Source organism: Camellia sinensis, chromosome 12 (genome assembly GCF_055761805.1).
Source record: "Camellia sinensis isolate YWXY chromosome 12, ASM5576180v1, whole genome shotgun sequence".
NCBI classification, from domain to species: domain Eukaryota; kingdom Viridiplantae; phylum Streptophyta; class Magnoliopsida; order Ericales; family Theaceae; genus Camellia; species Camellia sinensis.
The window spans coordinates 125,840,463-125,868,344 of NC_138972.1; the positions used below are offsets into that span (position 1 = coordinate 125,840,463).

At 37.0% G+C, this 27,882-nt stretch overlaps 1 protein-coding gene across 1 annotated transcript; it reads left to right on the forward strand.

The window, feature by feature from the left end:
* Positions 1-6,808: 6,808 nt before the first annotated feature.
* On the forward strand, positions 6,809-7,566 carry LOC114317013 (dirigent protein 22). Its single transcript, XM_028263705.2, has one exon. It carries the CDS (start codon positions 6,889-6,891, stop codon positions 7,483-7,485), a length of 597 nt encoding a protein of 198 aa, XP_028119506.1. The 5' UTR covers positions 6,809-6,888; the 3' UTR covers positions 7,486-7,566.
* The last annotated feature ends 20,316 nt before the right edge of the window (positions 7,567-27,882 follow it).

The following is a 27,882-nucleotide window of genomic DNA, read 5'->3' on the forward strand; positions in this document are numbered from 1 at the left end:
AGTCTGCTGGTAGGTGAGGCGCTTGATGACACAGTCGGGGTTGAGGCGGTAGCCGCCGGATGGAGGGAATTGGGGGTGGAAGAGGTCGTCCTCGTAGACGGCGAGAATGAGGTGGCAGATGCGGGGGACTTCCTCGAACTCCTGAGAATAGAGAAGTTTAGAGAGAGAGAGAGAGAGAGATGAGTTTTGATTTGGTAAGGTCAAATTTCTCTGATATATGTTTAGGGACCTTAGATATCAAAAAATAATTTTGTGGATCTCTTCCATTACGAAAAGTGAGAGAGGGACCTTAGGCCAATTTTCCCAAAAAGAAAAAGAAAAAAATATATATGTGTAGCTTTTTGATGCGTGTTTATCAGTTTTGTTTTATGGATATAAACAATTGATATTTCAATTTAAAAAATTAAAAAGTAAAAAAAAATAGATTGGATTTCTTAGAGATTAAATAAACCATTTAACTCCTCTATATACTATTAAGATGGACTATTTCAGTTTAAAAAATTAAAAAGTGAAAAAAATAGATTGAGTTTTTTAGAAATAAAAGAAACCATCTAACTTCTCTATATACTATTAAAGATATATTATTTTAATCACATAAAAAAATATAAATTATATTTAGAGATTATCCCTATACATTATGTTATTATATACAACTATAATAGTAACAAATTAACTATAATATATATGAAAAGTTATATTAAGCTTTCACTTTCAATCAATTGAATTATAATTAACAAATAGCTGTAATGGTCTAATGAGATAGAAAGAGAATAAAAATAAAGAACACAATAAAATTTAAAAAATTTAAATTTGCCTAGTTATACAAAACTGAAGAAAATAAATTCGATCAAAATCCTTGGCATGGAGCGGACATAGATATTTTGATTGCAACTATAATCACTAATTATTCTTATCTACCATGCAAACCTGTAAACAAACGCATAAATCTCACTAAAACCGAAACTAAAAGCAAACTAACAATAGAGAAAGAGAATCATACAGAGAAAAAATATAATAAATAAATAAATAAATTTATAGAGTTTGAGAATATTATTTCCAACAACTTAAACCTTACCTAACCCAATCCGTTAGCTCTTCTGCTAGTGCCCGCGAAGTTTAGGAGTTAGGATAACTAATCAGATTATTCTTTAAATAAGGTTTGAAAATTAATTAATTTGCCTCATTAAGTGATTTAAAATTTTGATATATATACATCATAAAAATAGATAATTATATTACTAAATCATAATTTAAATTTAGATATTATCATATTTTTTTTAGATCCATATCTAAATTCTTATCTTTTTTACTTTTGTGTGGTTTTTATTCAGGTTTTTTTGTTTTTTCAATTTATTTAAGATGTAGTTGTGGGTATCTATTTTTTTTAAAAAAATTAATTCATCTGTGGTTTCTATTTCTTTTTAACTATTATTATTTAGGTAAGTTATGATGTGAGTTAGATTTGTGATAGACACGTGAGTTTTATTGATTTAAAGTATAATGGTCGGAGATATTTTCAAATTACATTTTTTTAGATAAACTTTAAAAATTTTTAAAATTTAAAATTGGATATTGAGATGCAAAAGAAAGATTTTAATTGAATAAATAAAAATCAAATTTATTAATTTTATCTGATTATATATCTAGTTTTTTGTTTTTTTTTTTTTTTGTTTTTTGGTTATGTTATAATATAATATATAAGATATAGATAGACAAGTTTTAATATTTTTTTTGGAAATCGATGAGAGAGATTAGGATGGAGAGATTATGAAATATTTTTGTTATTAAGAAAATAAATCAGTCAATTGTTTTTTTAATCTATTTTTATAAATAAAAAAAGCAATAATTTTAGAAAATTGATTAATTTGTCCCATTAAGTGATTTAAAATTTTGATAGATATACCTCAAAAAATAGATAATTATATTACTAAATTATAATTTAATTTTAGATATTATATCTTTTTGAGATCCGTAGTTAAATTCTTATCTTCTTTATTTTTGTATGTAACCATGGTGTATGGGAGTAATTGAAAAGGGTGCTTCAGTAATTATGAGAGAAGTCAAAAAGGTTTGTGAATTGAAAAAAATAATAAATGCTGAGTTTTTTTTTTAAGTCAAAAAATTAGAAAATTAGGATATTGGAGCCCCCACAAAACTTGAAGATTAGAAATCCCTTTTTCCTTATATAATACTAGCCTATCACCCGTGCTATGCACGGGATAATTATAAATATTTATATTTTTTTAATATATAAATTATATTTTTTAAGATTTTTTATAAAAATAATTTAATAATCCTATCACTAACCGTAGTGTATAGAAAAAATTGAAAAGGGTACTACAGTAACTATATACGGATTGTATTTATAATTATTTGTATGAGGGGATTTTAAATGCTGATCAGGGGATTGTATCAATAAATGTAGGTATGTGAAAAGATATGTGGATTGAGAAAAGTAAATAAATGCTAATTAAGGGATTTTGACCAAATCAATAAATACTGAGTTTTTTTTTTTAATAAAAAATTTAGAAAATTTAAATTGGGATATTGAAGCTCCCACAAGCCTTGGAAGTTAAAAACTTTTTAATATATAAATTTTGTTTTTTAAGATTTTTTTATAAAAATAATTTAACAATCTTATCACTAATCATAGTGTATGGGAGAAGTTAAAAAGGGTACTGCAGTAACTATATACAGGTTGTATCTATAATTATCTGTATGAGGGGATTTTAAATGCTGATTAGAGAATTTTGACCAAATCAATAAATGCAAGCATGTGGAAAGACACGTGGATTGAAAAAAGATAATAAATGCTGATCAGAGGATATATATGTGAATTGTGATTTTTAAATGTTTTTTTTATATTATATTAAATTTTAATATTTTGATAATAATCATGTGTTGGACTTTTCAATGAATTAAATGTCTTCTTTTTTTATATTATATTAAAATTTAATATTTTGATAATAATTATATGTGTTGTACTTTTCAATGAATTTTTTTATGCTTGCTTTTAATGCATTAAAGTGTTATTATGAGGGATAATAATCATATTTGTTGGGACTTTTCAAAGAATTCATATATGTTGGACTTTTTAATGAATTTTTTTTATACTTATTCTTAATACATTAAAGTGTTATTATAAGGGTAAGACGTGGGGGTTGTGAGAAATTAATAAATGTTATGGTTTTTTTTTCTTTTAAATCAAAAAATCAAGAAATTTAGATTGGGATATTGAAACCCCCCACAAAACTTGTGAGTTAGAGATAGATATAAATAAATAGATAGATATAGATATAGATATTTATATTTGTTTTAAAATTTTTTTAATATACAAATTATTTGTTTTGGAAAAAGCACTGCAGTAATTATGAGAGAAGTCAAAAAGTCTTGTGAGTTGAGAGAAGTTAATAAATGCTGAGGTTAATTTTTTTTTTAAGAACAACAAAAAATTAGAAAATTAGGATTAGCATATTGGAGCTCCCACAGGCCTTGGGAGTTAGAAACCTCCTTTTGCTTAATATATAGTATAGACTAGCATATCACATGTGCTATGCACGGATTGTGTTTACAATTATCTATATATGTGATTGCAATTTTTAAATGTCTTTTTTTTTTTTTTGAATGCCTTCTTTTTTTATCTTTTATATTGTATTAAAGTTTAATATTTTGATAATAATCATATGTGTTGGACTTTTCAAGAAATTAAATGTCTTTTTTTTTATTATTATATTATATTAAAGTTTAATATTTTGATAATAATCATGAAATTTTTTTTATACTTGTTTTTAATGCATTAAAGTGTTATTATGAGGGATAATAATTATATGTGTTGAGACTTTTCAAGGAATTCATATGTGTTGGGTTTCAAAAAATTTTTTTATGCTTGTTTTTAATGCATTAAAGTGTTATTATGAGGGTAAGACTTGGGAGTTAAGAGAAGTTAATAAATGCTAAAGTTTTTTTTTTTTTAAATCAAAAAATCAAAAAATTTAGATTGCAAGATTGAAATTCCCACAAGGTTTGGGGTTAAAAACCCCCTTTTACTTAATATATAGTATAGACTAGCATATTACCCGTGCTATACACGGATTGTGTTTACAATTATCTATATATGTGAATTGCGATTTTTAAATGTCTTCTCTTTTTTTTTTTAAATGCCCTCTTTTTTCTTTTTTTATATTATATTAAAGTTTAATATTTTAATAAAAATTATATGTGTTAGACTTTTTAAGGAATTAAATGTTTTTTTTATTATATTATATTAAAGTTTAATATTTTGATAATAATCATATGTGTTGGACTTTTCAAGAAATGTTTTTGAGAAAAGTTAGGGATTATGAAATTTTTTTCATGAAAATGATTATGAAAGATTTTATGATCATTGGATTATCTTCATTAGTGTGGGGTGCTTTATTCTAAGTGTAATCCAAGGGTCACAAAGATTTCATGATTATTTTCATGAAAGATTCTTTATGATACCTAGCATTGCTGAATTTTTTTTATACTTGTTTTTAATGCATTAAAGTGTTATTATGAGGCATAATAATCATATGTGTTGGGACTTTTCAAGGAATTCACGTGTTGAATTTCAAAGAATTTTTTTTTTTTTTTTTATGCTTGTTCTTAATGCATTAAAGTGTTATTATGAGGGTAAGACTTGGGGGTTGGGAGAAATTAATATATGCTAAGTTTTTTTTTTAAAAAATAAAAAAATCAGGAAATTTAGATTGGGAGATTGGAGCTCCCAGAAGGTTTGGGTTAAAAACCCCCTTTTGCTTGATATATAGTATAGACTAGCCTATCACCCGTGCTATGTGCGGGATAATTTTAGATATTTATATTTGTTTTAGATTTTTTTAAATATATAAATTATGTTTTTTAAGATTTTTTATAAAAATAATTTAACAATCTTATTACTGATCATAGTGTATGAGAGAAGTTGAAAAGGGTAATGTAGTAACTATACACGGATTGTATCTATAATTATTTGTATGAGGGGGTTTTAAATGCTGATCAGAGAATTTTGACCAAATCAATAAATGCAAGCATTTGGATTGAAAAAGTTAATAAATACTGATCAGGGAATTTTGATCAAATCGATAAATATTGAGTTTTTTTTTTTAAATAAAAAATTTAGAAAATTCATATTGGGATATTGAAACTCCTACAGGTCTTGGGGTTTAAAAACTCCATTTTGCTTAATATATAGTATAGATATAGATATAGATATATTTTGTTAAATTAGAGTTGGTTTGGTACGTGGGTTAATTTTTTTATTTTTTAGTTATTTTAGTTTAGGGTTAAAAAGTTTTATTTGGGATAATTTTTTTTATTTTTTGATTTTTGTAAAAAAATAAAATAATTATAAATTAAATATGATATTTTCTTTTATTTAATTAAAATAACTTATTTTATCCTATATAGTTATTTTTACCCAAATTATTTTAGGTCCGCCCAAAAACCTCACCGCCACGACTTATCACTCAGGTCCATTTTGGCAATGAAGGGAAAAAAATAATTTATTAGTTTATTAATTTATTTGAATTATATTTTTCTATATTTAAAAAATAATAATAAAATAATAAATTTCTAACTTCTCAAAATAGGCGTCAAAACCCTACAGAATAAAAAAATATATATATCATCTCACAATTTTATTTTTAAAACCTTAAAAAAAATTAAAAAATAAAAAAAAAACACTCTCACCAAATCCTTACCCTACCGACCATCTAGCATGCATTATGCATAATAAACAATTCCTGTGGTGGAACAGAGGGCCCCATAAAAGTAAATGTAAATGAAGCGTTTGGTTTTGAAAATTTGACTTTGTTTTTTAAATTATGATTTAAATATAATATATTAATTAAATATATTTTTAAAATATAATTTAAAATTATTTTTAAAACTTCACTTTCTCTTTTTCTTTTGTTATTAATCAATCAATTACTTTTTTTCTCTCATTTCTCATATTTCCTCTCACATTCTATATATCAATCAATTGAAAAAAAAAAATTACAAATTATTTCAAAATTATTTCCAAAACTTATAACCAAATAAATTTTTTCTTTTCAAATTATGATTCAAAAACTCAAAACATAATTTCACATTTAAATTATAATTCTAAAACTAAATCAAATGGACCCAAAAGATGCTATTGTCAATTTTTTGGGCAAATAACAGTACAATAGGGGTAAGAAAAATCAATTACAAAAAATAATAAAAATTATAAATATTAATAATTATAATTATAATTTTTTTATTAATATATAATTATAAACCAACCCTAGTTTTCGCTGGTACCACTGTACCATAATAGTACCAAATTTTTTTGTCAATTATTTTACTTAAATTTATGATTTAAACATAACAACAGATAAAAAAAACAAAATAATGTGTAAAATTTTTAATTATATATATATTTTATATAATGTAATAATAATATTCTTAAAAACAAGAACTTGATTTTATGAATATTTAATTAAAAAAATTATGTGTAAATTTTAAAATAATGTTAAAGATAATATCTTTTTTGTAATTAAGGTTCATTTTAAGAAGTAAATTAAAAGTTATTTTTCAATTTGTAACTCACATCCCCTCTCACATAAAAAAAATTTAAAAAGTCAAAAAAATTTAAAAAATCATCTTTTAACCATCTTTAAAAAAAACAACCCCTCCAAATACAAGACTCGTGTTTGTGAAGTGAATATTTTAATTAATTTTTTTTTTATAAAAAAATAAAAATAATAATATCGTTTAATATTTTACCTTTTTTATTATTTTAATTATAAAAAAAAAGAAGAAGCCAACAGTCGAATATATATAAAATGGAGTTGGTATTTAGTTCTTTTGCACCATAATCAGTGAGTGACCCGAAAGGTTTTCGAAATGGCCGGTATTCTTCTTCATCTTCCAAACCTAATCACCATCTCCATCATTCTCATCTTCTTGGCGGCCACAACTCCGTCCATCGGAGCCGATCATCATCATGAATTCGAAGGGAAACCCATAAATCGCAAATTAATCGGACTCAAAAAAGAGAAACTGAGCCACTTCCGATTCTACTGGCACGACATCCTCAGCGGCAACAATCCCACGGCCGTGCAAGTAGTTCCACCGGCGTCGAACACCTCCGCCACCGCCTTCGGTTTGATTAATATGATCGACGATCCTCTCACATTAGCCCCCAATTTGACCTCCAAAATGGTGGGTAGGGCTCAGGGGTTTTATGCCTCGGCATCGCAACAAGATCTGGGATTGTTGATGGTCATGAATTTCGCTTTCTCTGAGGGCAAATACAATGGAAGCACCCTCACCGTGCTTGGCCGGAACTCCGTCTTTACTCCGGTGAGGGAGATGCCGGTCATCGGAGGCAGCGGACTTTTCCGATTTGCGAGGGGATATGTTCAGGCCAAGACTCATACAGTGGATCTCACCACTGGAGATGCCTGTATTGAGTATAATGTTTATGTAATGCATTATTGATGTTTTTTTTTTTTTTTTTTTTTTCTGATTTGGTAGCTTCAATCATTATGCTATGAGAAGTGTTTGGGTGTTTGAGGTGTATACCATATTTTTTTTTTTGATTGACAAATCTTCTCACTCTTAGCAAAGCACCTAAAGGCTTACACTCCTTTAATTCAACTTCCATAAAGAGAATTGAACAAGGTAGGGTGGCCAACTAGGCTAAGCCTAGTTGGTTAATTTATATATGTGATTTTATGAGATAATTTGTATATTTGCGTGACTTTACTCAAATGGATACGATATATATTTGTACACTTAAAGAACTATTGTGAGTTTTTTTTTTAAAAAATGCAAGATTTCAAAAAATTTATTAAAAATTTTACAAAATATTTTACATAAGTGTGAGATTTACATTGTGTGGATCTCACACTTATGTGAGACATTTACTAAAAATTTTGATGGAATTTTTGAAGTTTCTATCATTATTTCTTTTTTTCTTTTGGTGTGTGCCCATTAAGACATAGGAAAATGTCTCGTAGCTCAAATTTTGTGGCTCAAAAGTGGCTCAAATGGCCAAAATGACGTCGTTTTGGCCATTTTTATGTTGTTCTGTACTCAAAATGACGTCGTTTTGGCTATTTGAACCACTTTTGAGTCATAAAATTTGAGATACGTAGCATTGTCGTAAAACATAAATGATATTTATGACTTGTTTTGTTTCATTATTTTATCTCATCTATCTATTTATAGAACTCACACATAGAATTATTTTTTCTTTTTATTTATGTTGGAATTATTTTTTTAAACAGTGAAATTTTTCGAACTTATTATATAAATTTCTCTTTATTAGAGTCACTGAAAACTGAAATTTCATATCATAAGATGGTTGGCTGAAAATGATCACAGCCGACCAACAGTAATCACCTAAAAATTATTAATTGGAGAATGGAGGTGACAGTAACAATTAAAGGTGAGGGTGGTGATTATATCATTCTATGTATTTTTTTTATATATTTTTTAATTAAAATAGTTAATTCTCAGATAAATTATAGAATAATGAAAATTCCTTTCATTGGAGAGTTGCTGAAAGTGAAATTTCAATTCTTAAGATGGTTGGTGTACGAGCAAGAAATAATGTTCTCGTATAATCTTATTGATCAAGTCTGCGTTCCTTCAAACGTTGTCGCTTTACTCCCTGAAAACACAAATGTGAGCTAGCCGACAGGTGTGTGCCGGATATCTCTCAGATGCCTAAGTCAGCAAAATAGACAAATAGACAAAAACTCTGTGTATTCGGGAATCAAAGTTGTGTTACCTCTTCCATAGGTTCTGTTATGAGCTTTTAAAGGTTCCGTGTGGCACAATCCTACTAGGACTCTTAGTCCTCCATGTAGAGTCCTCCTAGGAATCACACTCTTGAAAGATAATGCTTATCTTTCAACACCCCATCACTGCTTAAACCAAGTGAGATGGTTTTATCCCGGTTTGGACAATAGTATGATCGAGCTAACGCTATCTCTTTCATACTTACCCCGGCGCCTTCATATGCGACACGTATCTCGGCTCATGTTTCACTTGTACCTTGGTTTTCACCTGTTTGAACCGGGCTAATCTGCAGCAAGCCTTGACCGAGCTAAAGAGGCAAGGTCTAGCTTAAGGAGCCCACCATCCCGACCGCGGTGACTTGTAACCACCTGGACCGAGCTAAACACTAACACCATGGTCCACTTCACAAAGCCCTTTTTGCCTCAGCCCACAAAACGGCCCATTACTACGCTTGGGCCTAGCTCGACCCTAATGCACATATAAAACTCCCTCTCAATTGCCCTTTAATTCCATCTGCGTAGCATGATTGGGATTACCTTTCAGTCCGCCGAGCTAAAAAATGGTCTTCAACCGAGCTGAATTCACACCGGGCTACTAATCTGTTCGGTCACAATGTCTTTTCAGTCACTGTAACTGAATCGTTTTCTATTCCATGGACACGTGGCTAGCTCTCATTGGCCCGCGTAGCTGTCACGCCGCCTTCGTACTTCGAATAATTTGAACAGTTCCGCCTTTTTCATATACCTCTATACAAAAACCCTAGGTTTTGAACCCACCACTACTGCTATTCATCTTCTCTCTCCACCTTCTGAGTTTCTTCTCTCTTGTTCACTGCATTTGCGAAGCTTTGCATTTTTGGCCAACACCCTTGCTGCTCCAATCTCTGATCTTCCATTTCGTAGTGGTAAGTAATTGAATCTCTACCATTTGTTTTATTTTTTGTAGTATGTAGCATATTATTCGCATGTTTTTCAAAACACACTGTTTTGGTTTCCAGTTTTCTGAGAAATAACCACTAAAAACCATGTAATAGAACCCATTAGACTCACAAAAAATCTAAGAAACGAAAATTTTGATCCAAAATAATACTCCAACCGAACTAGCAACCTATTTGTACTTAAGGTGTGTACCCAACCGAACTAGATTAGGTTCCAATAGGTCTTACCTTTTGTTTCACTTAGCCGAACTAAGGAACTGTACTAGGTGTGCGCACTATCGAACTAGAAAGCTTTAACCAATGACCGGGCTATCACTTGGGACCAAACCAGCTCTCAGACTTAGTCAAAACCAAACCAAGAATGCCGTATGCTAAGCTTCAACCGGGCTACAAACCCCTCATTCAACTTAGTCGAGCTAGGACTCCATTTATTTCGCCTTTGTTTCTTTTAGCACGGTCCAACGATCTGTGCTTAACACTTTTCCATTTCACTTTGCAGACTCTGACTAGGTTGGCCAGGCACTCCCTTGCACGTCCAATCGAGATACCCAACATCTTCTCAGCACCGAGCTAATACTTTCGGCTAGTTTATACATAATTTAAGTCCACATGGGTAAATATAGGTTTTTACTAAACTCTCCAAGGGCTATGGCCGAGTTCCGAAGGAACTACAACATCCCTGATGATGTTCACCTTAGTTTAGCCGAACTAGACACCACTCCCTGGGGTAAATCGGGTTTCGTTCCCTTCACCCTTCTTTCAATTGTAGAAACCAGACTCCGATTCCCTGTACAGCCTCTTCTTTGTGAATTCCTCAGACAAACTAATATATGCCCAACCCAGCTCAGTACCAATTCTTACAGAATAATAAATGGTATTGTCGAGCTAAACTGCTGGCTTGGCCTCAACCTCGGTCTAGCAGAGTTATTCCACCAATATTCATTAGGCCAAAACGAAAATGGCTGGGTATACTATTTAAGAATAAGATGTAAACGATGACGACTTTTTCTGGGTCTTTGGTAACTTCGAAGATCATGAAGCCTAAATACCAGGAGACCGAATTAACTAGAACAAAGGAGTAGCCGGTATAATTACCTTGGCTTAGCTTTGAGCTTTCTTTATTGTTTATAAGTTTGGCACCGTGCTAACTGTTTCCTTCTTTCTATACAGATTTGAACCATCTAAAGTCGCAGTATAGTTATCCCAACCTAGACGCACTCCGTGCCGTGCTACGATATCACGAACGAGGTTGGCCCAGCTACTTAATTTTGAACCGACCTACAGATATAGCAGTAGGAGGAAGACCAAGGTTACAGACTTCCTTTTAGAGCCATCACCAGAACCTGATCATTCCCTTCCACAAATCAACCTCATTCCATTAACAGCGGAACAATAGATGGCCAAGAAGAGAGCTGTCAAGGCGCTCATCACCGAAACAAACCAAGCCAAGGTACCACCAACCGGCCAAACACAAGAGGTCGTGGTAGTGCTTCCAACCGCCCAGCCTTCATCATCTCGGCCCAGCAAGCGCGCTCGGACTTCCACAATCGAGCCACGCCTTGTTGACGAGGATGAAACCGTGCTTCCGCAAATCACTTCGCCCAGCGCAAAGCCCGAACGTTCCGACCGGGCTGATTCTTCTGATTGGGCCCCAAAACTTACATTTAAGAACCGAGCTATACAGAACACAGATTCGGTTGTAGCCGACAAAGATCATACACTTGCCTAATGTTTTAAAAACCGGGCCGGTGAGCGAACCGGAAAAGGGATCGGGTGGACGGGTCACTGGTTCAACCGTGATGTAATAAATATATTAAAATTATATTTAAATAAAAATATAAGTAATAAAATTATAAATTAAAAATATTAAAAGTTTTAAATTATCTTAAATATTTGTCCTAATATTTTTTTTACTGAAAAATATAATAATATATTTTGAAATATTATTAATTTCAATTTTGGAAGATGAAATCAAATATTTAATATTCCCTCCATATGATTTTAATTCAAATAATTTGATTGAAATGAGAGCAAAAATTTTGGAGGGATATCAAAATTTCAATATTCTCTCCAATACATTTGATTGAATCCCACATAGATTTCTTGAGTCTTTTTAAAAGAATTTTTTTCTTATAAATAGGTGAAAACTTTCACAATAATTTCATCAAGTTTTTAATGGGATTCCTCACAAGAGGAGACCCATGAAAAAGAGTTTCAAATTAAAATTTTCTTATATTCTTATATTATATATATATATATATATAATAAGAAAGAAAGAAAGAAAATAAAAATAAAAAATTCAAGCCAGACAGCCCGGCGAACCGGCGCCGGGTTGATTGGTTCGCCGGTTCAACCGCGGGTTTTTCCGGTTCCAGTTAAATACGCCGGTTTTCATCTTTGGTTGGTTTAGAGGGTATGTCCAGACCGGAACCCCGACCGATCGACGGTTCAACCGGTCGAACCGGCCGGTCCGGTCCGGTTTTCAAAACCATGCACTTGCCTTTAACCTGGCGAGGAGTGTATGTTTGCCCCCTGACATGGAACATCATGACCAGTTGACCGAGCTAAAGGCCATCCGATCGGCGATGTAGTCAATGGTGATGGTAAGTACTCCTTCTAATCGTTTTTCATTTTATATCTTCTGTTTGCTCGATTTTTACTCATATTTGCTAGCTCTCCTTTCGCATGCCACGCAGAAAAATCACATTGCGCATAAGCGTGCGTGTAGACACCCCATTTTTGACCGTCCTCAAGACTTGGACGTCATCGTTTGAACACTTGGTGATCATCCATGTTCGTGTTCATTTTGAGATCCCGAAGGACTCGGCTGCACCTTACCTTAAGATCTCTCGACTTGATTGTTTTGTGCTTGGTTGTGAACCAAGGACTTGTGGTTTTTGCACTTGAGGGTAAGAAGTGGCTTGTTAGCTATCCCTTAAACCCACCGGCCGTGGCATGAAGCCACCAGCCTTGCTTTCTTTCTACCGACCAATTATTTGGTCGGTCGGCACAGATATTTGGCCGATTGTCTCTTTTCCTGGCCGATGCCTCCTGTTTGCCTTTTTCAAGCATTGTGCATACCAGCTGTGCCAGCTGGAGTGCACGAACTTTGCACTCTTTGCACCCTTTTGCTCTAAGCTTCTTGAAGAAGCTTAGACCCTTTGTCTTAGCTTCCTCCAGAAGGTTGAACCCTTTGTCTTAGCTTCCCCAAGAAGCTTGGACCTTTGGTCTAGCTTCTTGAGGAAGCTTGACCCCTTTGCCTTAGCTTCTCTAAGAAACTTCGGTCCTTGTTTTGTTTTATAAAAAGAGGCCTCTCCTTCCATTAGAGAGGTTCAGCAAATCAGAGATATATATGTCATATATATCACTCTCTCTCTACATTTGTGTGTGTTAGAGTGTTCAAAAGTGAGTTTTGTTCTTAGTTTTGCACTAAGACACCTAGTGTTACACCATACTAGGGTTGTTAAGATGTTGAGAGGTTGTTCTTGGAGTTTTGAGCTGGTTTTGATCAGAGGAGGGGGCTGGAGTTGGTGTTCTTAAAGTGTTCTTCAAGAGTGAGCAATATTGCTTTATATTCCCCATTTTTGCACTAGCTTTTAACCTATCTTGCATACTGTTTTGAGCTTTTTGTGTAACTGATAAAAGTTCTGATTTTTCATGCTTAAGATGTTTCATTAAGGTCACTTTTGTGTTTGGGGTTGTCCTCCCGCTTTTAGGCCTTGTTTGGCCCTTTTTTGTGCCTTCTTTGTTGAGCTTTAGGAACTTTCGTATGTTGGCCTTCTCACCACTGAAATCCAGAGGATTTTTAGTGGTGGTGAAGGGGTTTTGAGGTCTTGTATAGAGGAGGGACACCCCTCTCCCCTTATGTCTCATATGCTTATGTTTTTGGCTCATAAAGGTAGCATGCATGCTTAGTTGGTTTTAGCTCCATCTCAGAGGCTTTTGGATGTTATTTGGTCATATTATACCTCTGTTTTTGGTCGGATTGATAGTCCATTGCATGCATCATACACTTGCTTTGTAATCCCCTTTATTGTCATAACATGCGTCTTGCATTTGGACCACCATGCTCACATGTTTTGGCTTAGCTTTATGAAGTTTTTAGTCATGTTTTACCATGCTTGAGGTCTAACTTTGTTGTCTTAGCCATGTTGGCCATGCTTTGTGTAGCTTCTTTGCATTCTAGCTTGTAGGCTTTGAGTGTGTGAGTCATGAGCATGCTTGCTTGAGCCATTTCAGTGATTTAGAATCACTTATCACGCTATTTCAATCCATGTTTTATGCTTATATACTTGCATCTACCACCCTTTCAATGTCTTGAAGAGTTGTGGTCTTATGCTCCATGTTTGGGCCATTGTGCATGCCTCTTTGTTTAAGTCATTTAGATGTCATCTAAGTGGGTTTTGGGGGACATTTTGGCATATTATAACTCTGTTTTTCATCACATAATCCATGCCATGTTTGGTTGTGATAGTTGTAGTAGAATGCTCCCTTTTGTGGCCTTGAATGCCTTTTGCTTTGGGCCCATTTCTTAGCATGTTTTGACCCCATCCAATGTATGTCCTAGCCTTATTTTGGTCTGCCTTAGGACTGATTTAAGTCATTTTGGCTCTTTGAGGCTTGGTTGGTATGACCATGGCTTGAACCCTTTTGTTAGCCTCAAGTTTTGGTCTTCATTGCATACCTTACTAGCATGGTTTGGGTGATTTGGCATCATCCCTTGCACATTTTCAGAGATTTTCATGCTTGCCATTTGTCCATCTTAGTCTCTTTTTGAATGTGTTTAAAAGTTCCCTCTTCATGTTTAGGTGATAGGCTAATTAGCATGCTTGTTTGCTTTACATTTTGGTGCCTTCACCCATCACTTTTGGCCACTGTTTATGGCAAGGCTGAGGTCTGCCCTTTGCGGTTTAAGTCCACCATTGCATGTTTGTTGCATGTTGGTTGCATATGTGGTTCATTGTGTGTTGTCACATGCTAGTTTCATTGCATATTTTTTCATGTTTGCTATATTGCATTTTGCATGCTTGGCATATTGCACATTTGCATGTTTAGTTTGCATTACATTTGGCATGCTTTGCTAACTTACCCTCATGTTGCATACTTGAGCCATTTTACATATTTGAGCCATATCGCATACATACATTGCATTGTGTTTGGTTTGGGGTGTCAAACTAAACATGAGGAATGAGGTGTGTTCGTACTTAAAATGACGAAACACGACTCAATCCTCGGTCGCCGACGCCCTTGATCTCAAAATGATAGAGCGTGAAGCATTCATTTGTTTTGTTGCATGCATTTACATTGATTTGTAAACTTGGTACCTTTGGCCATCATGCGTTGAAATGCGTGATTGGTGGCCCAAGTACTGAGGGCCACACTCCCTTGAGATCATAGCATGATAGGAAGGATGGTTATGCACGCACTGTCTTGAAAATTCCATACTATGCACTGTCTGTCCTCTGTTGTAGCAAAACTAGTATTCTACAGGAAGAAATGGCCGGCCGTCCACTTTCACTGCCGACCGACCATCAATGTCAAGCCGGTGATCGAATCTTTGGCCGATGGCCACATTTTCATGGCCAGTAATGTTCTATCTTGGTCGGTGTTATCCTAAGTGTTCAGGGAGTGTTTCAGAAGCAATTTGGAAACTTGTACAGTCTTTAAAAGAGGAAAACAGTGCAAACAGAGGCAGCATGAGCATGGCGTTGGATTTCCGAGCGGAGCCGAGCATGCGTGCATTTATCCCTCTTCCCGAGGCTGCTTTACCGCTTTATTAGCTTAGTTAATTTGCTTAACTAGTTAAGTGGTCTGTAATAATTAATTAGCTAGAGTAGTTAATTATCTATTTGGTTTATACTATTCTTTCGGTCCCTCCGAGAGAGGACAAGGTTATAATAAGTGTGCGTGTGTGTGATGCATGCCTTCCAACCTCCACTTCTTTCTCCCTTTTACTTACCTGCTTTGATGGTTAGTTCTAGGTCATGTTTTGATTAGCATACTTATGCTCGCATGTTTGCATCCATTTATCTGTCTTGCATGCACCAGGCTCGGCGCATCATGCTAACTGCATTATATTTCAATTCCAATTTGAATACATGTATCAAGTTGCATTTGACATGACATCTTAGAATAGCCGAGCCTATTTCTAGTTGCATTTTTTATGTGTTGTATTAGCCATCTTAACATGAACTAGGATCATGCATTTGATTACTAACTAATTTCTGTTTTGGCTTGGAGTACTAGGTAAGCATTTACGCTTTAGCATCCTTGTATGTGTGTGAGTGTTGCAATGACAGCATGCTTACCATGAGGCTAATTGCTTATGTGATATAACTGCTTGAATGCCTGTGAGTGAAGGTTGGGTTGCTTGAATTGGAATAATTCGTCGAAACCCGTGTTTTTTTAGCCTACTTGCGGGTAGCAAACTTCAATCCATTTTCAAAACAAATGGATATGCAATGCATTGTTCCAACTTAGGCAATCTAGTCATACTTGTATGCTGTGCGCATCACATAGTAATTCTAGGTTAATAACCGAAATAAGAGCACATAATGTTTTCAAAACTCGATATCATGGTTAGTAGAGGCCGATCTTTGATCGGGCGAGCGGGGGTGCTCACAAAGTGACCTTCCCCAATCGTACCCAAGTTCCCGAGCCGAGATAACTTTGGTGATGACGGACACGTAGTCTTAGGCACGAGTCAGGGTTTCCTAACTTCCCCACAAAATAAAATATTTAGGTGCCGATTATGTATCTGGCAAAACAGTCCATATTTGGCACTTCTTTCTAAAAATCTATTTTTCAAAACGATTTGCTGGACTTGGACTTTTTGGTGATTTATCAATCTTGCATTGCACTTTGCGAGATCAGATTAAGAACCGTGACAATTTGAGAGTCCGAACTGAGTAAGCCCCAAAATGAACAAAACGGGATCTCCTCCCGGGACGTTCGGGGACGTATACAGTGTGCTGGAACTGCACAAGACGACAAGGCTGCCATGGCTGAGGCCGATAGCAAGACGGCTGAGCTAAATAAAGCTAAGCAAAAAATGGCCGAGCTGCAATCAGAAGTCGCCCGACTCACTGGGCTAATAGATACGGCGGAGGCGGACAAACAAAAGTCCTTGACCGAGCTGAAGAACCGTTATCTGCGCGAGCTTGCTAAAGTCGAGAAGAAGAAGAACGCAAGGATAATGGAGCTTGAAAAGAAGATGGAGGACGCGGAAGACCGCGGTTACAAAGAATGTGAAGCCACCTATATCCTGCAGCGCGAAGCTGCTAAGGATATATTTTTCAAATGTGGGTGGAAGACAGCCGTGGTGCAACTAAGTCATGGCCCAGAGACCAAGGTCTTCCTCAACCCTCCTTCGCATTTCATACCGAGCTAAATGACGGAGTATACCAACGCCATTCAACAAAAATTTCTTCAAGGTGAGGAAGAAGAAGCAACTCCAGAGCCCAGCGTTACTCCTGCTGCTATCACTGATCCTAGTTTTCCAGTTGTCCAGTTAGCTCGGGTGGGACCACCGGTGCCCATTGCGGTTAACAACATGGTGGAGACCGGCCTACCCGCCGATGCCGAGCTACCAATTGGTGAGGCTCGGGTTGACTTGGATGCTGATTTAGATGACCTCTTTGCTTGACCATGTACTTTCTTCTTTTTAGATGCTTAACTGTAAGAAATTTGTAACCGGGCTGAGGCCTCACTTTTTCTACCTTTGACTTGAATTTGGAATAAGATCTTTAATTTCTGCATCTTTTTGCTCGGTTTATTTCATACTTGTACTTATTTTTCAACTACAATTTGTATGAAGTTTAGCTTTCTATGGCCGAGGTACTTATCTCGGTCTTGGAGTCTTGTGTTTTGTTCGGTCATTCCTGCCAATTCTCTTCAGCTTAGACCCTTATCTCGGTTGAAGAGTACCTAAAGTTGGTTATTCCAGCCAACCACTCTTCAGCCTCGATCCTTATCTCGGCTGAAAGAGTACTCAAAGTTGGTTATTCCAGCAAACCACTCTTCAGCCTAGATCCTTATCTCGGCTGAAGAGTACTTAAAGTTGGTTATTCCAGCCAACCACTCTGCAGCCTAGATCCTTATCTCGGCTGAAGAATATTAAAGTTGGTTATTCCAGCCAACCACTTTGCAGCCTAGATCCTTATCTCAATAGAAGAGCACTTAAAGTTGGTTATTCCAGCCAATCACTCTCTAGCCTAGATCCCTATCTTGGCTGAAGAGAACTCAAAGTTGGTCATTCCTATCAACTTAGAGCGAAGTGTTTGGTTATTCCTGCCAAACTTCCTGTAGCCTAGATCCTTATCTTGGTTTAAGAGAAGTAAGTGTTGGTTTTTCCAGCCAACCTCTTCAGCCTAGATCTTGATCTTGGCTGAAGAGAAGAAAGTGTTGGTTTTTCCAGCCAACATCTTCAGCCTAGATCTTTATCTCGGCTGAAGAGCAATAAATGTTGATTTTTCCAGCCAACTTCCTACAGCCTAGATCCTTATCTTCAGCTTAGGAGAAGTGTTGGTTTTTCCAGCCAACTTCTTCGGCCTAGATCTTGATCTTGGCTGAAGAGAGCTCAAAGTTGGTTATTCCGGCCAACCTAAAGCGAAGTGTTTGGTTATTCCTGCCAAACGTCCTGCAGTCTAGATCCTTATCTTGGCTTAAGAGAAGTAAATATTGGTTTTTCCAGCCAACCTCTTTAGCCAAGATCCTGATCTTGGCTGAAGAGAGCGCAAAGTTGGTTATTCTGGCCAACTCTACTTTCAATGCCCCTAGCTCATTAAAACAACTTTTACAACAGAAAATAATTATACTGAAAAGAAACTACTTGTTTTATTTGAAAAATGAAAAATTACAAGTACTTTAAAAAAAAGCTAAAAATAAAATAGTTTGAGATTCGCGGTGTTCCACGGCCTGGGAATGGTCTTGCTGTCTCCATCTTCCAAGTGATATGCCCCTTTGCCTGCTAATCCAACCACTTTGTATGGTCTTTCCCAATTAGGCCCTAATTTGCCATCTCCGGTAGGGGTGAGCATGGTTCGGATTGGACCGGATTGGGGTAAAATCAGGACCAATCCATTATCTACGGTTCCTGAAAAATTGGAACCAATCCAATCCGTTTAAATCATGGAACCAATCCGAACCAATCCATTTAAATACGGATTGGATCGGTTTAGGACCACGGATTCACATAATTAAATAACAAAAAAAATATATATAACACTTTAATTTCATAAAATTATAAACATAGCACTATATTAATTCCACAATAGTAACATCTATTTCTATAATAGCGACATACTGTGCTAGAATTTAAACAACCATAAGAAAACTGGTTTCACCATAAATATTTAGACCATTACAAATTAAAACTAAAAACTAACAAACAAAAGTAATAAAAGAAGATATTATACGGTTTTAGGTTTGAGTTTAGATTTTATATAGAATAAGAGAAGATACTATGGGGGAGGATGTATAATAAAAATATATACTATTTGTATACGGTCCGGATCGGTTCCAATCCGGAACCGTGGGGTTCAATCCGGAACCAATCCGTGTACTACGGATTTTTAATTTTTCAATCCGGAACCGAACCACGGATTCAAAAAATCAATCCAAACCTATCGGATTGGACTGGACTGGATCGGATTACGGATTTCACGGATTCCTTGCTCAGCCCTAATCTCCGGGTACTTGAGTATTTCCCATTACTTTGCGCAGTACCCAATGTCCAATCTTGAATTGCCTCCGATATACTGTCTTGTTATATTTTCTGAATAACTCTTGCTGATATGATGTGATGTGGACCAGAGCTCTTTCTCTTATTTCTTCCACTAGGTTAAGTTCCAAGGTTATGGCTTCTCCATTCAAGTCTGGGTCAAAATTTTCACTTCTAATTGTGGGGAGGCTGACTTCTAGTGGGATCACTACGTCCATGCCATAGGCTAAGGAAAATGGTGTTCTCCAGTTGATCGCCGAGGTGTGGTACGGTAAGCCCATAAAACATGTGGGAGCTCCTCAGCCCACTTGCCTTTACTTTTTCTAACCTTTTCTTCAATCCATCCAAGACGACTTTGTTTGATGCTTCCGTCTGCCCGTTTGCTTGGGGGTATGCTGGTGTAGAATTGTAAAATTCTATCCTGTATTCCTCATAAAAGCCTCTAAAAATTTTGCCATCGAACCGAGTGTCGTTGTTTGATATTAGAGCCTTGGGTATGTTGAACCGAGTGATGATATTCTTCCAGACGAACTTCTTCACATCCTTCTCCTTTATTGAGGCGAGTGCTTCTACTTCCACCCACTTTATGAAGTAATCAGTTGTTGCGAGAAAGAACTTTCTGTTGCCGGGTGCTGTTGGGAGCGGTCCTACTATGTCCAGGCCCCACATTGCGAAGGACCATGGGCTAGTTAAGGGTAGAAGCTCTCTAGCTGGTTGATGTATTTGATGTGTGAACTTCTGACATTTCTTGCACTTCTTCACATACTTCTCTGAATCTGCTTGCATGTAAGGCCACCAATATCCTTGTGAAATTGCTCTGTAGGCCAATGATCTTCCTTTGGTGGCTTCCGCATACGCCTTCATGTATCTCGAACAAGAATGCCCCGACCTTGCTGGGATGGACACATTTCAAGTAAGGTCCTGTGAAGGATTTTTTGTACAAGGCCATTGATGGGGAGAGCCAAAATCGCTGTGACTTTGCTCTTATTTTGTTTGCCTCTTTCTTCTGTTCGGGTAAGATGCCGTCTTCTAAGAATACTATAATGGGATCCATCCATGAAGGGCCTAGTTCGGCACATCATACCTCAGCTACTTTGGGTTCTTCGATGTTTGGTCTTGGTAGGAAGTCGATCAGTAATGGATGTGGGATGGACGTATTTGCCATTGAAGCGAAGCCTGCTAGTTCGTCTGCTTTGCTGCTTTCTTCTCGGCCGATTTACTCTATCCGTACTACTTCGAATTTCATGATTTCCTTTTTGACTAACTCTTGGTGCTTAGCTATCCTCTCATCTTTCGCTTCGTAGTCGCCTGAAATCTGGTTTACTACCAGCTGGGAGTCACTGTAAACCATTAGCTTGGTGGCCTGCATGAAAAGTGCTGATTTTAGGCATGCTAAAAGTGCTTCATACTCCGCCTCGTTGTTTGATGCTGGGAAGCCAAGGTTAACTGCTTGTTCCACTACTAAGCCATCTGGTGAGATGAGGACTATGCCAAGTCCTGCGCCATGCCTATTGGATGCTCCATCCACAAAAAGCTTCCATATCTCTCCAACGAATAGCTTCCAGCAAGTGGAGGCGTCGGATGATGTCTTGGGGTCATGAGTGTTGCTGATGTTTTCTTCAAAGTCCATACCTGATGTAGGTGTTGTATCTTCACTATCATACTGCTTCAAACCTTTGTTTTTTGATGAGTTCTCACTGGGAATGGCTTGCTTTGCCTCTTCATCCCTTTCTTCAAACCAGTATGCCTTGGGATGTGGCTGGGCATCTTGTCTTGGGGGTTGCACAATTCCTGCGGCACTCTCCATCCCATTTTCTGTTATGCCAGTCAAGTTCATTGGGCAAATGTGATGACTTCCTGGTGTGAACTCTGCCACAAAGTCTGCCAAATCTTGGGCTTTTATTACAGTTCTGGGTTGAAACTTGATCTCAAATTGTCCCAACTCTACTGCCCACTTCAAGATTCGCCCAGAAAAGTTCACCCTCTCAAACAAGGCTTTTAACGGAAAAATTGTAAGGACGATCATGGTGTGGGCGTGGAAATAATGCAACAGCTTCCTTGAGGCCATCATCAAGGCTAAAGCCAGTTTTTTCAATGGTAAGTACCTGGTTTCTGCGTCTAGCAAAGTCTTGCTAACATAGAAGATGGGCAGGTGTTGGATTCCTTCCGCTCTGACCAACACTATGCTGACCGCGTGCTGTGAAACTGTCAGGTACAAAAAGAGCTCTTCTTCAGGTATTAGGGTTACTAGCAATGGTAGAGAAGACATGCACTCTTTCAAGCTTTCTAAGGCGAGGTCACATTCTTCGTCCCACTCAAACTTGGCCTTTAATGCTTGAAAAAATGGTCGAAATCTGTCTGACGACCGACTTATAAATCGGTTGAGCGCAGCTGCCAGGCCAGTGAGATGCTGCACTTCTTTTACTGTGTTGGGCCTCTCTAGATCCTAGATTGCTTTAATCTGAGAGGGGTCTGCCTCTATACCTCAGTTGGTCACCAGGAAGCCTAGGAATTTACCTGATCCTACGCCGAACGCACATTTGGATGCATTTAAGCGCAACTTGTTCTTCTTCAGAATCTGGAACATCTCATCTAGGTCCCTGAGATGGTTGTCTTCATTCTTGCCTTTGACCACCATGTCGTCGATGTAAGCCTCCATTGTTTTGCCTAACAATGGTTCAAATATCTTGGTGACCATCCGCTGAAATGTTGCCCCTGCATTCTTTAGGCCAAATGGCATGACCTTGTAATAATACAATCCTCTTGGCGTTGTAAAGGATGTGACCTCCTGGTCTGGTTCATACATAGCGATCTGATGGTAACCTCTGTACGGATTAAGGAAGCAAAGTCGATTGTGTCCTGCCATCAGGTCTACCAGTTGGTCTATCCGTGGTAGGGGAAAGCTGTCTTTTGGGCATGCCTTGTTGACTGTTTTGTAGTCCACGCAGACACGCCATTTTTCATTCTTCTTTGGCACTACTACGGTATTGGAGATCCATTTGGGGTAGTGCACCTCTCTGATAGCTCCTGCCTCCAGTAAGTTTCTCACTTCTTCCACCACTATCTCGGCATGGTGAAGTGCCAATCTGCGAGTGCGCTGTATAACTGGTCTGGCAGTTAGATGGACGTTCAATTTGTGACAGATGAAGTTTGGGTTAATGCCAGGCATGTCATACGATGTCCAGGCAAATATTTCGATATTAGAGGTTAAGAATTCCATGACCTCTATTCTCTCAGTGCTGGACAATGACGAGCTGAGCAAAAAGAACTTTTTTGGGTCTTTTTCATCTATCCTTACCTGTACCAAGTCTTTCACTGTCTTTTGTTCGGCTGCCTTGCCAACATCGGTAAATAGTTCATTGCTCTCGGATTCTTCCACAATTTGTACATAGCCTTTGGCAGCGCGGCTGCCATTTACTTTGACGAAGCATTGTTTTGACATAATTTGGTCTCCAAAGACCTCTTCAATTACTCCGGTTTCGTTGGGAAACCGCAGCACTTGATGGTAGGTTGAGGCTACCGATCGCATGGCATGCAACCATGCTCTCCCCAAGATTATGTTGTAGATGGAAGAGACTTTCAATACCCAAAATTTCACCTGTTTTGTCATGGTTCCTGCTTTGACTGGGAGGATTATCTTGCCCACTGGCCACTCTGGCATTGAGTTAAATCCGATTAGGGGAGATGTTGCGGGTGCCATGTCTTTGTCCTCCAGTTTCAGTTGTTTGAAGGTTTCGTAATACATTATCTCACATGAGCTTCCTTGGTCGATCAAAATCCGCTTGACGTTGAAATTCTTGACGCATAGAGTGACAACCAGTGCATCATTGTGAGGGCAGTATATCCTTGCTAAATCCTTGCCTGAAAAAGATATGACATTTGTGGCCTCTATTCTCCCCTTTTTTATGGCAGGTTGTGCACTTAATACCTCCCTTAAGTGCTTAGCCTTTTTTATCATCCCCTTGAGCTCACATATCCGTTCCGGTTCGAATATCCCATGTATTACGTTAATTACGCCTTGAGGTGGACCGTCGACCGGCATCCCATTTGGGTTGTTGTGGTTCTGGGGGGCTGGCTACGTCCCTCCTTTTATGTACTGGTCCAGGTGCCCAGTTGTCACTAACTCCTCCAAATGCTGCCTCAACGGCGTGCAATTTTCAATGCGGTACCTCTTTTCATCATGGAAGGTGCACCGGGACCTTTCGTCATAGTCCTTTTGTGCTTCTTCCAACTTAGCTGGCCATCGGATGAAAGGTTCGTCGCGTATCTCACTGAGAATTCGGTAGACTGGTTTTTTTAACACTGTGGTAATGGCAGTGCGAACTCTTAACTTCCTTTTTTTTGGGTCCTCTCTGTGAGTCTGTCTGCCTCGCCCATTCTTGCTTGGTTGTTCTACCGTGTTGACTTTTGTTGAAGTCTTTTTATCTGGTATTGCTGTTGTGCCAGATTTCACTTTAGCACGAGCGCCGCCTTCCTCCACACGAATATGTTGGTGCACTCTCTCCATTAATGCCTCCATTGTGAGGGGCGGCGTCATTGTGATTGAGTCTCTCAATTTGTTGCCGACTGGCAGGCCCCGTTTGTATTGTGCAATGGAGAGGTTTGTAGGGCAATCCCCAATCTGGTTGAAGGTTTCCCAGTAGCAACTGTTATAGGATCTCAACGTCTCCTTGTCGCCCATGTCAATAGAGAGTAGCTGATCGATCTCCACTGGTGTCTTGGTGTTCGTTCTGAACCTTGTCACGAACGCTTTGCCAATTACGCACAGGCGGTGATGCTGCCTTCTGGTAGCCTTTCGAACCAGGTTAAACCTAGGTCGCCAAGGCTTGATGGGAAAATGATGCACATTAAAGCCTCGTTCTGCCGGTATACTGCCATAACCTGGCGAAAGTGGCTTACGTGCATGTAGGGGTCTGTATTGCCTTCATAGGTAGTGAATTTGGGCTGGTGAAAGCCTGAAGGTAGTGGTGCATTCTCAATTGCCGGAACGAACGGCAAATTTTGTAACCTTGCTAATGCTTTGTCTGTTGGTTCGTAAGCATGTCGCGTTATTGGCATTCCTACCTTGACACTCCCATGCGTCCGATGAGCCAACCGCTGAAGGGATGAAACTCTGCGCGGGTCGCGTGCCCTGGTATCCTCCTTCCATCGTGCCTTTTCTTCAAGCACAGTTCGCAAGTCAGATGATCTAGGCAACTCCGTGTGCCTAGATGACGTTTGGTCAGGGCCAGCCCTGAGTTATTAGGGGCCTAAGGCGAATTTTTTAAATTGGGTCCTTCATGTATCATTACCTTAAAAAAAAAATTGTTTAGATAAAACAAAAAAGATAAAAATTTATTTCTATTACATTACAATTTAACAAAATTTACATAACAAATATATATATATATATATATATGAAATAGTTGAACTTCAATTAGTTGAATCGAATCTTTATTTTTAGCTTACCAATGCTATAAGAACTAAAATTAATTGGGGGTAAGGATGAGAATTTTCAACACAACTCAAGCAATATATAAAATTAGTAAGTTAGGGTTGACTATTTTTCAACATGAATCTAAGTATGACACGACTCAATAATATGAATTATTAGTTATATATTTTGATGTTCACTAAGGGATGCGATGACATTTTTTTAATCTTTTATTTAACTCCATCTAACTGAATAAAAAAGTGTGTAAAATAATAATTAAGGCTAATATCTTTTTTTCATTTAAGATATGTATTTTTTTGTTACCCATTTTAGAGTCAATCTAATAAAAAATATATAGTAATAAGCTACAATTTTTTTAATTAGAAAAATGCAATTGAATTAAAATCAAACATTTTATGAATAATTTCATTTAGTAGAAATAAATTTTATAAAATTCAACCAATGGGAAAAATTTTAATCTCTTCATACACTTACTAAGTTATTATTAACTAAAAGTAAAAGTTTTCACATTAAATATCAATCGGATACGAATCAAAATAATACCATATAATAGCATGAAAATAAATGAATTGAACTAATATTAAAGTAATTATGAAATAACACGACATGATACACTCCCCTAATTAGGGGCCCTAAATTTTGTTCAAAATTGGGGGCCCGAGACGACCGCCTTAGTGGCCTCACCTCAGGGCCGGCCCTGCGTCTGGTGCGTGTGCGAGGGCCGATAGGTGTTTCCCTCAGTATATGACCTCTTTGTTCTCGTTCTCTCAGACCTGGAGTAACGAGTCTTGGAAGTCCTTGATTGAGTGTCGCATGTTCTCAGGCTTCTACTCTCTACTTGCGATAGTGTGGTATGCCTACCACGATCTTCCGAGTGGCGAGGGGGTGTGTTGCCTTTGCGGCCCTCTCCTGTCGCCACCCATTTTCCTTTTATATGGCGCTTCATTGACATCATGTCTGCCGCCATCTTCCTTATCAACTCGTCCTGTTCCTTCATGCGATCCTCCAGGACTTGAGGGACCATCCTTCGCCTCTGCCTTTCAGGACTTTGAGAGCAACGGGGGCTGTTAGCCCGTCTCCCCCTTGCATCCTTCCAGGGGTTCTGTCGCTGGGGTTCTAAATACGCCATGGAAGGGACAGAAGGCAAACCTTCGCGCCTCCCACCCCCCTCTGGGGTTTGTCCGTCGATAACGGACTGTGGCAAATCTTCATTGTGCGCCATTACTTCTAATTAGAGAGGAAAAACTTGATCAAGAGGTTTTGTTCTTTCTGGATTTCCCACAGACAACGCCAATTGTACGAGCAAGAAATAATGTTCTCGTATAATCCTGTTGATCAAGTCTACGTTTCTCCAAACGTCGTCGCTTTACTCACTGAAAACACAAACGTGAGCTAGCCGGTGGGTGTGTGCCGGATATCTCTCCAATGCCTAAGTCAACAAAATAGACAAATAGACAAAAGCCCTGTGTATTCGGGAATCAAAGTTGTGTTACCTCTTCCATAGGTTCTGTTATGAGCTTTTAAAGGTTCAGTGTGGCACAATCCTAGTAAGACTCTTAGTCCTCCATGTAAAGTCCTCCTAGGAATCCCACTGCTGAAAGATAATGCTTATCTTTCAACATCCCCCTCACTGCTTAAACCAAGTGAGATGGTTTTATCCCGGTTTGGACAATAGTATGACCGAGCTAACGCTATCTCTTTCATACTTACCCCGGCGCCTTCATATGCGACACGTATCTCGGCTCATGTTTCACTTGTACCTCGGTTTCACTTGTTTGGACCGGGCTAATCTGCAGCAAGCCTTGACCGAGCTAAAGAGGCGAGGTCTAGCTTAAGGAGCCCACCATCCCGACCGCAGTGACTTGTAACCACCTGGACCGAGCTAAATACTAACACCATGGTCTACTTCACAAAGCCCTTTTTGCCTCGGCCCACAAAACGGCCAATTACTACGCCTGGGCCTAGCTCGGCCCTAATGCACATATAAAACTCCCTCTCAGTTGGTGTTGAAATTGATCACCGACAACAATCAACAGTAATCACTAAAAATTATTAATTCGAGGATGGAGGTGACGGTAACAATTAAAGGTGGTGTGATGATGAAACTACACTACCAACTTAGATCCCATTTGTTTTGGGGTTAAATAGATGGAAGGAGATTATGATGGAGATGGAGTTATTAATGTTGTGTTTGTTTGTAGAGTTAGGGAGGGAATTAGGATGGAGAAGGTAATATAGATGGAGGTTGGAAGGGGGATTGAGATGGAGGAGGTGGAGATGGTATTAGAAAAATAGTGAGGGGATTAGAATTTTTTTTTACTTTTTTTACTTTTTATATATTGGAATTTTTTTTAAATATTAATATTTAATTTTTTATATTTTGTTATTTGTTTTATTATTTTATATAAAAATAATTTAACAATTCCTACACTAACACTTATCATCAAAACAAACACAATTTTACTTAATTCCCTCACTGTCAATCCATTCACTAACAATCTTATCACTATTAATTCCCTCACTATGAATTTCCTCTATTCTACTTCTGAAAATTAACGGACCTTAGTATAATGGAATTTCATTTCATAAGATGGTTGGTTAGAAATAATGACCGACAACCAACAGTAATTGCTTAAAAGTTATTAATTGGAGGATGGTGGTGAGGGTAACAACTAAATGTGGTGTGGTGATGAAACTCTCGTTTGGCTATAAATTATTTGGTTAAAATAATTAATAAAGATAAAAAGGATAAAATTTTACATTTAATCTATAATTATTTTATTTTTTTTATGACAACAATCAAATCAATTAAAAAAAAATAACTACCATCTCAAACACAAATTTTTTTGTCAGATTAAAATAATTAAATAATTAAATAATTAACTAATATAATCTAATCTTAAACAAGGCCCCAGAGTAACATTGGAATTGCTCTAACAAATATATTTTTGTTGAATGGAATTTCATTTCATAAGATGGTTGGTTAGAAATAATCAC